Source organism: Apium graveolens, chromosome 9, assembly GCF_009905375.1.
Source record: "Apium graveolens cultivar Ventura chromosome 9, ASM990537v1, whole genome shotgun sequence".
In the NCBI taxonomy this organism is placed as follows: Eukaryota; Viridiplantae; Streptophyta; class Magnoliopsida; order Apiales; family Apiaceae; genus Apium; species Apium graveolens.
Window position 1 is genome coordinate 110,495,860 of NC_133655.1, and position 10,133 is coordinate 110,505,992.

Here is a 10,133-nt window from a genome sequence, read left to right on the forward strand (position 1 = left end):
GGACGTATCTTTAACTGAGGACGCACCCTCATAAGATGAAATGCAGGATATGAACTATCTACATGTTGAGGTCACAATGCAAGGGAGAATGTGTGAATTCCATAAAGTGAGGGCGCGTCCGAGCCTTGGAAGATGCATGGTTTTTGATTCATTGATATAGTTGGGTTTGTCCTCATCTTGGACAAGGCAGACAAGGACAAGTTCAAGACAAGGCAAGCATGGAGGGAGCAATGAAGGATTATTTTTACTAACATATTTGTTGCAGATACTCTTTGAAGAATTCCCTCTTTGAGTCGGTCAAAAAAGCTTGAAGGCCTCCAGGGTATGCCTGATGATTGAAGGTCTCCTCCTGTATTCAACGGGTGTCCTTGTTGGGGATAGGGGGTTTAACATTGGTGTGTATTTTGGGAACTCTATTATTGTATTCAACAGATAACCTTATTGGAGAACTTTGGATTTATCATGCACTTTGCACCCAAGAGCTTAGGATAACCTGTTCTATTATCTGGTGGGTTATCCTCATTCGGGGGATAGGGACGCGTCCGACATTTGGGGTGAACCTTGGCTATACCTGCGTTCGTAAATCAAGGAAGATAGATGTAGCAGAGTGTTATCCTTGTGCAAGGAGATACACTATCCGCGAAGTCCTACGATTACGAACGAGGCTTGGGTTTTCGTGGTTGGGCCTCATAGTTAGGCAGTTCTAAAGTTAGCGGAAGATGGATTCTGGAAGGATTTCTACCGGGCCTAGGAATAAGAAGTCTAAGCCCATTAGATTTTTTGTTCCCCAAGAACTACGTCAGGCTTGATCCCTATATAAAGGATACGTAAACACATTGAAAGGGGTCAGAAGTTGAGAGCTGATAAGAAGCCACCACTAATCCTAATCAATCTCAGCCACCAATTAACACACAAACACCACACACCATTTGATTTTCCGGTGGAGAACCACCATCATAAATCGTGTTTCCGGCATAAAACCTCAAATTTTATTGCTACAAGATTTCTCGGTCAACCGTATTTATACTTGGGCTTAGGTGTAGATCATATCATTGTTACCGCTGATAATAAGAGATAAGTTATGTTACATCAACCCTACATTGACCAAACTCGTGTCTATTGAAGGAACTTAGTAACCTCATTTTTAACAGAAAACTTTAGATAACCAGAAGAATATCCATAAATAATAGTACCATATTTGCCCAGGGATTCGTAAGAAAACTTTTACTCGGAAGAGACCTGCCTGCTAGGTTTACACGAAAACAGATAGTTACAAATGAGTTGGCCTAACCGAGGGGGACCACCTGCATTAATATCTTATCGACCACTTGCGCTTGATTTACTATCTCTGTTTCTATATATTTTTTGCATATATATCAAGGTGTTTTGAATGGGTGCTAAAAATAATTATTTTTAAATTTTATTTTTTAAAATAAAAATATATAATTTATATTAAAATTCACATTTTTTTAAAATAATTATTTTAATACACAGTTAAATCACTTTAAACTTCGTGTAAAAAAGGTCAAAAACATATAAAAATAGAGGGAGTAACTTTGTGTAATCATTTTGTTTAATTTGTTTTCCTCTTCCTTATGCTTTCCTACTTGTGTATTTTGAAATTTAATTTAATTGTTAATTTTCATTTTAAATTTTCTTTTATTTTATTTGCTTAACTTTCTAAATATGGTTGCGGTTAACTGTTTAGATTGTTGTAATTAACCAATGCCACATCATTAATTTGCATCTGATTTATTCTTACACAATTTTTTTAATTTACTTACAGTAATAGCCAGTAATTTTGATATAAACAAATACGAAAAAAATGAGTAAGGATAAAAATGAGGCTTGGGCGTCGGGCCTTAGCTAAAGAGGCCTTCTCGTGGGTTGTACATGGGCTTGGGCTTGGGCCTGGGCCTAACGAGATACAGATGCAGGGCCCTTTTTGCTGTGGTTATAAGAGGCACCTGTCTCTGTTCTTGCAAGAAAATTGAGAAAAGGAGTGAAAAAGAAGCTGTTGCGCGTGGATTGTTGCTGCTGCTGCTTCTTGGCTTGATAATAACCCTTCTTGGTAATGTTATTTATTCGGTCTTGTTCATTAACTGTGTACAATTAAGGTTATCTCATACACTAAATAAGTATTAAAAGTAATTTGTTTTGTTTGTTTATTATCGAATAAACTAGGACACCTGAATCACAAAATGTTCTGAGAAACATGATTTAGATTAGAGCTAAATTTGATAGTACTATGCTGAGTTTCACCTATTTAACGATGATTGCTTCTAGTGTGCATTGGTTTTGATAACCTATAGCGGAATTGAAATGGCTGGAATTTTTGAACTCGGTTTGCCTATACATACTCTGGTTGGTAAAAAAGTATAGTTGTATATGTTTTCGGATATCCGAAAATACCTTATAACCAGGACTATGTCCAGTTGTGACAGGGTAAGCCAGTGTTTGTGTTCGGAAAGGCTGTTCTGCGTGTTTATTTCTCCCCAAACCTCTTCATTGAAAATCTGCAGTATTTCGTTTCTTAGAACTTTTCTCTCTTGCATCATTCTCTCGCATTATATACTGTTTACAATTTGGCATCTCGATCCTATCTCATTTCACCCCTTTCAACCAAATGGAAAATCAGGGATAATCGTACCAACCAGATTTTAGTTAAGATATTCTTTTGTTGCTGACTTTTGTTGTTCGGTTCAGTGAAAAAAAAAGTGTAGTTATGTACCGGCATCCTTTTTGTTTAACTTTCTTTGCCTTAGTTTCTTTTGTTTATTTCAAATGACATTTTGCTTGCATCAGAACAAGTGATTTAAGTGCAGATATTATCTTCTTATCTTCTTTAGCTGAAGAGCGGATGTGCTTTTATATTACAATTATTTACCCGGAAATTATTCCACTACAGATTCTAACTCATATTTTATTCTCTTCCTTTTTTAAAATCACAGATAATAGTAGTTCGTCGATTATCTGTTTATTTGTAACTTCCTCAATGGATCAGTCAGACCCAGAGAGAAAGCAACCAGTGAGTAGCACTAGGTGGGAAAAGGCATTCAATCTTTACCAGGAGGTTATTCTAGGCCATGATGATGACCTCCGTGTACAAGCTACAATTAAGCTTGCTCATCTGTCCAGCCATGCACCTGAGAGTATAATAGTGCAGACTGTGCCCATCCTAGTCAGCCTCCTTTGCAGTTCTTCTACGACTGAAAGTACATCCATGCTGACAGCATGTGCTTACTGCTTAAAATGCATTGCTTGTCAAGGGGATGGTCGATTGGCCGCAATCATTGCCCAAAATGGTGCCACTAAATTTATCTTGAGCATATTACCACATACTGAATGCCATGTACAGAAGATTCTTCTTAAATGCCTTAGAAATGTTGTTGCCTTCGGCGATGCTGATCAGATGATTTTATTTGGTGATGAAGGGCTAGAAGTCATACTTGGTATGTTGAAATCCTGCTCTGATGGTTTGCGGAAATTCTTATTAGAAATACTGAGCACGTTGGCACTGTCAAGAGAGGCTAGGAGAATTATTTATAGTTTAGGTTGTGTTAATTTTATTGTTGAATCTGCTAGACAGGGCAGCATGATAGCTAGAACTAGAGCTGCACATGCGATTGGATTGCTTGCGTTGGTCCACCGAGCAAGGCGAATGCTTGTTGATTTAGGTGTTATTCAGGTGCTTACTGAATTACTTTGTGATGGTGATACTTCAGCAAAATTGGTTTCTAGTAATGCCCTTGGCGTGATATCATCTCATGCCAATTTCATCAGGCCAGTTGCTGAAGCTGGAACAATTCCTTTATATTCTAACCTTCTTCAAGGACCTGAACCCATGGGGAAAGAGATTGCGGAGGATGTATTTTGCATTTTGGCTGTCGACGAACCAAATGCTCTAACAATTGCGGAACATTTAGTAAGAATCCTTGATGGAAATAATACTGAAGCCAAGGCTGCAGCAGCTGATGTTCTGTGGAATCTGTCTAGTTACAAACATTCGTTCTCTGTTATCCAGAGGTCAGGAGCAATTCCAGTTCTTGTTGATCTTCTAAGTAGTAGTGATACTGCTGATGTTAAGGAGAGAGTTTCTGGAGTAATAGCTCAGTTAAGTTACAATGAAACAGATAGGATGGCCCTTGCTAATGCTGGGGTGATCCCTCTCCTCACAAATATGTTGCAGGATGGTTCAGATGAGCTGGTAGATAATGCTGCGGAAGCCCTTGTTAATTTTTCTGAAGATCCATTGTTGCGTCCCAGAATAGCTGATGCTGTAAACGTGCCTTCATTCCAAAATATGCAAAATAGACTGATCCAAATTCGAGCTTCTGATGCACGTATTGCAGACTTGGAGATAGGCGATGATTAAGCAGCTCCTTGCCTCTGGGACATGGTCTTGGATACTTGCATCTTTAGTGATATACCTTTTTTCGTACACTGTGGGTGTGAATATCTTGAAGGTTCCTAGGCATAGGCCTCATTCTCTCGTTGCAGGATTTGGTTTGGTAAGCAACTATCTTCCCCAAATCATTACAGTTTTAGCATATTATATACAAAAGTATGTTGATTACTGTATATCAAATCCGTGAATACTGGTAAATATTTCAACAATTGTTTCTCCTTTGCGAAATTCTCAGTGGCGTCCTGTTTTTGGCTTTTCCAAGTGGTCCCATTTCGTGTTTTTGGCTTACGCGTGGTACCCTTGTATTTTAAGTTTCATATATATCATACCATTCTGTTACCCAAACGATAGTCAAATATTAAATACAAGGATACTACGCTTAGAAATCAAAAAAGCAATGGATGATGTTGTTTCTAATTGTTATAGATTATTACGGCGGGTGTCGAAAATTAAAAAAAAAAATTTAAGTTTAAATGGCTAATGAAGTTATCTAATTAAATATTTACCTTTATGTAACATATGGTTAGCGGAATGGCATATTATTAGTGAAACTTCAAATACTAGGGTACCAAGACACCATTTGGAAAAGTCAAAAGTAGAAGGGTACTATTGAGAATTTTCCTTTACCTTTTAACTAAGCCGTGGAAGTAACAATTTTGCTGGTAATTCCTCAAGTAATTACCTAATAACAACAATCGATGAAGCAGTTCAAAATTATAACTACTTGTAAGGTGAACTGTATTTGTACATGCCTACATGGAATGTTGAATAGAACAAGATGTTTGATTTGCAACACTTTTTATCTTAATAACTTCCGAGTGGTGCCATTTCATATTTGATTATGTACAATTGGAGATCTTGCTGGTGTCATTATGCCTCGAAATAAATTGTTAGAGCACATTTGCTGCAGAATAGGTGCTGTCTTCTATCCCATTGGATGTAAGTTTTTCAGGCTGATATATTTTTGTTCCCAAAATTTTGTGAAATGTTAATTTTGGTCATTATTGTGAGTTAATAATTTCTTGTTTTCACGAATAAATATTGCTATTTCACAGTCAAGGGTGTTGATCAGTTGAACTTTTGTGAACAACTCGAGCTTGGGTTCATTAAGTATTTGAATGCGGCCATTTATGAGACAATCTCGATATTAAATCATTTGATTTGAAAGATAAAATGCTAAGCGATATCGTTGATATAGCTTTGATTATAGTTTATACTATTTTTACATTCTTACATTCGTGTTATGTTTAAAAAATGTAATAATAGAGAAAAGGAGACTAATCGAAAAATGAGAAAAAAATGCAATGTATAATTAATTACTAAATAACAATGTATATCTAACATACTAATCATAAATGAATATATACAGATGGTGAAAGTAAGTTTGTTCCATAGTTCATAGTAAACACGAGAGTTTTACCCTTCTCCCTCCTTCTCCCGCCCCCCTCTAGCTCTCTTTGTGATCCTTTTAGAAGAAGGTGGTCATTGTTTTCCATGTTACATGAATTGCACCTTTTTTTTATAAACCACTGAAGCTTTTAGGATGTATTAATATTATTCTAGCCAATTATTTAATCTGATTCTTTTGAACAATTAATATAAATTTAACCAACGATCCAATCAGAAGAGCATTTACGTAAAACAAACTGATTAGTAGATCAATAGATCACAAGCTCAGAATTACAATTTGTGCCAATTATTTAATCTAATTATTTAGAACAATTATTATATATCTAACAATCAGAAGAACATTAATTAAAACCAGACTTATTTATTAAAAGATCAATATATCACGGGCTTGGAATTACAATTTGCGTTTCCAACTACCATTCAAGATTCATTTTACAGATACCATGAGCATCATTTAATCACAGTACCAGAATACTGAATTTGTAATTATACCATGATAAGTTTCTGTCCAGCTGCTTCAGTTCTTAGTCTTTCCCTCATCTTTCGTATAAACTCATCAAATCTCTTATTTAATTCTTCTGCGCTCACCAGCGCACTTGATTCGAGTCGACTTTTATCCTCTGCATCTTCTTTTGCGAATGAAAGAAAACTACTCTCTGAGTCTTTCTCAATATTCTCATCATTAGTAAAGGAGTAATTTGTATGATCTTGCTGTGCTCCTCGGCCTACCCCTGCACTTAATAGTCCAATATCTTGTACTTCACCCTCTTTGGCTTCACTTTTTTCTTGTTCTTCATTTTTACTTCCCTCGGGGAACAAGTATTCATCATGATTAGTGCTGTCCCAAGCACCACCAGATGGTGCTTCTTTCAGAGGACAATTAGGAGACGCAGGAGAATATTCTTTTACATTTGTACTATCTTGATTATCATAATTCTCCAACTCTTCCAATGATGTTCCTGTAGCAGGATGATCCATTTGTATGCCAACTACATTGATTTTTTGTATCCTGCGCTGATGATCAAGCCCTGAACGGGAGCGAAGTAAACCAGATGTCTTTGCGAGGAATACCAAAATTCCATTGCAAACTAGGAAAGTGAAGTTTTTGTCCAGGATGTGGGTTAATAGTACTTGCAAATTATGAGGGAAGAAGCTGTTTGACTTGAAGGAATGGATGAAAATAGGGTACAACGACGATGAGTATGATAAGAGCAAGGAAAATACAGAAACTGAGAGAAGCAACTTGGTAACCTTCTTCAAGGATTTTCTGGTAATTGTGATGAGTTGATCATGATCTCTATATTGCAGGGTATTGTTAAAATTCATGTTTTCGTAATAGTTGTACATCTGATCATCCACAATACTCATGCCTCTCTAATTTTTCTCTATCTCTGTGATGGAAATACAAATTGATTTTGAAAGCTGGGAACAAACTTATGATCATCAAAGTTGGTTGGTGAAGATTTTGCTGCTGCATGCAAGAATTAGCTAGCTAGGTGTTGTGTCAAACAGAATGATGAACCATGCTTATATAGGACTTTATATTCTGTTTTGGTGCTATGATATAATTACAAATGTAGCCTCCAGGTATATGTGATTAAAAGATATACATAATATATTAGAGATATACAAATATTCGCGAGAGACCAACTTAAAGTAAAAGAATCAAAACTTAGCACAACCAATTAGAATCTTTGCAAGGATTATATTTAATGTCCAATACATATTGTTTAACAAAATTTTGAACTAATTCTGTAAAAATTATCATTTGAATAAATATAGAAAAAAACCTTAGTTAATATATATTTTTATAGAGGATCAATTGGACCCGGGGCGGTTACTTATTTTATATATAGGTACAAATGTATGGGAAAAGCATCTTGTATGGCTTTCTCACCTGTGGCCAACAACTTCTAGTATTCCGGGTTGACGCAGCAGCCTAAGATGTGAAATTAAACTAGCTTAAGTGCATGTTAAATTTGGGTTATAATTTTAATATTTGTATGGTTGAATCATCCTAAAACAATTAAAGAATATACATATAGGTTGCCTAAAAGAAAGCACTTGCATGTTAGGAGTTTTAAAAACTCGTTTCCCTTGTAAAATTATATTTAGACTCTCACACTCACTTGTCCTTAACGCAGGATTCCCACACATTCAATGTCATATATATTTCGTTTACCCCGACTTATTGATTTTTTGATAATTTTTAAAACAGTTAATGTGTTGATTGATTACATGTATATTATATCATTTTAATTTCTTTTGTATATAAGAATTTGAAAATAGTTTTTTCAAATATAAAGGAGGATTGTTCTTGGATACAAGGAAAGTAGACAATGACATCTGTCTTGTGTCTTAGTTCCTAAGTTATGTATGTACCCGGCTTGATGCTGGCCAGTCGATTGATATTCTTCCTGACAAAATTCTATTCTTTATCATGATCTGTGTGTATGCAGTTCTATGGTGTAAAACGTCTCTATCCAACTCTAGGCGTAGCCGGTCACCGATATCACTGCAATCAGTTGTCATGTACAAGGTCAGATAACAGGGACTTTGTAATGATTGAGACTATACCGGAATTAACAGGTACCAGTACTGCCTATTATATATGTAAAGCAGTGGCAGAGTAGTTTTTATGAATTGAAGGGGTGACACGTACACAATTAAGAAGAACAAGAAGTTGCAGTGTTAAAGGGCGTGAAGGTTTTGATATGGAAGTACTCAAAGTCACCTGTTCAATCCCACACGTAGCTGTGAGTATCTAGAAAGCTCACTAAATTTGTCAATGAAATTAAAGGGGCTGCGGAAGTGATGGAGTTTAAAGGTGGTCTGAAGAATCTAATACTCCACTTACTCATCCAATATAAGCTTACATGGCCTACGAATATACTCTCTGTTTGCCTGTATGCATTTGTTTATACCTACTTTAAATAAGAAACTTGAAAACACATTTTTTGTCAAGTTAAACTGATTTTTGCTGTGAAATTGAGCATATTATTTAAGCAACCTGTTTGATCAGGTAAATGTTTTGTATTCAGTGTTAGATTCTCCCGTACTCCAGTTAATTGATAAGAATTTAGATTCGAGTGATGCAAAAAGGATTTATACTTTTTTTTTGTTATTATATTAAACTAGAATAATAACCTGGCACATGTAATTTTCTATATATTTTTTGTACATGACATAATAATATTTTTTTCCTTGTGTATTTATTAATAAAATTATGTATAATCTCAAGTTTACCTAATTAACTATTGGTGCTTAAGATTAATATACCTAAGAATTCATATTATTTATTTGACATTTAATTAAATATGTAGGTAATATATGTTTATATATAAAAAGACTAAAATTTTATACATATAACAAATTGGCTAGTGTATTCATATGAAATAAATTAAAAATTAATATTAAAAATAAATTGGCTAGTCGGATAATCGTGAAATTTTTCACGTTTATGTATATAACACAATTTTGTACATTGAATGAAAGTTTATGGGCGTTTATTGCAAAACTTCACAAGATAACTGTTTTGTTAGGTTTAGAATTTCATTTTATATTTGATATAATGTTTTTTAATAAATATCAGTTATCTTATATAAAAATGATACGAATAGCACAAAATAAATGTAAAAGGTAAATAATGCCCTTTATAAAACTCTAAAATAATATATTGTGTTCGATTGAAGACAAAAATGCAATGATAGTATACATGTTGACATGCAATCACAATGACGTGGAATAAAGTTTTTATAATTAAAAAATAATTTATTAATAGAAATGTGTTATGAATGTAAGGTATTAGGTATAATAGCACGTAAAATAGTCCACTTATTATATATAAATTCTTTGAATAGTTATTAATACACGCAATATACACTTCCGTTGTATGAAAACGTATGTCGGAATGCAATTTTTGTATTGTACATATGACTTTCTGTAAACGATAATTACATATTCCCGGATTTTTTTAAAATAAAAAATTTGTGGAGAAAACAAATATCATGCGATCTTGCGTTTCTTAAAAACACATCTTTAAATTACATTTTAGTGTATTAAAAAGGGTCATATTTTTTAATATATGTTTTTTTTAGAAATAATATGTGTTGTTTGAGTACTTATTTAATGGCTTCAAACAAAGTGTATTTAATGGGTTCAAAAATTTTAAAATTAAACTAAATCGGTCGGATATGGGTTTAAGATTTTTTTTCAATGGGTTAAAAAATTTAAAACTAAACTAAATAGGTCGGATATGGGTTTAAGATTTTTTCGGCCAATCTAATGAATCCAATTTAACTTCAGTGTCTTATTC

The 10,133-nt window shown here is 34.3% G+C and overlaps 1 protein-coding gene across 1 annotated transcript; it reads left to right on the forward strand.

The window, feature by feature from the left end:
- Positions 1-1,998: 1,998 nt before the first annotated feature.
- On the forward strand, positions 1,999-8,858 carry LOC141682893 (uncharacterized). Its single transcript, XM_074487580.1, has 3 exons — positions 1,999-2,071; positions 2,952-5,347; positions 8,278-8,858. The coding sequence occupies exon 2, from the start codon at positions 2,996-2,998 to the stop codon at positions 4,373-4,375; it is 1,380 nt and encodes a 459-aa protein (XP_074343681.1). The 5' UTR covers positions 1,999-2,071; positions 2,952-2,995; the 3' UTR covers positions 4,376-5,347; positions 8,278-8,858.
- The last annotated feature ends 1,275 nt before the right edge of the window (positions 8,859-10,133 follow it).

Excerpts from the sequence above, each read along its gene's own strand:
- LOC141682893 (XM_074487580.1), top strand. The coding sequence starts at position 2,996 with ATGGATCAGTCAGACCCAGAGAGAAAGCAACCAGTGAGTAGCACTAGG.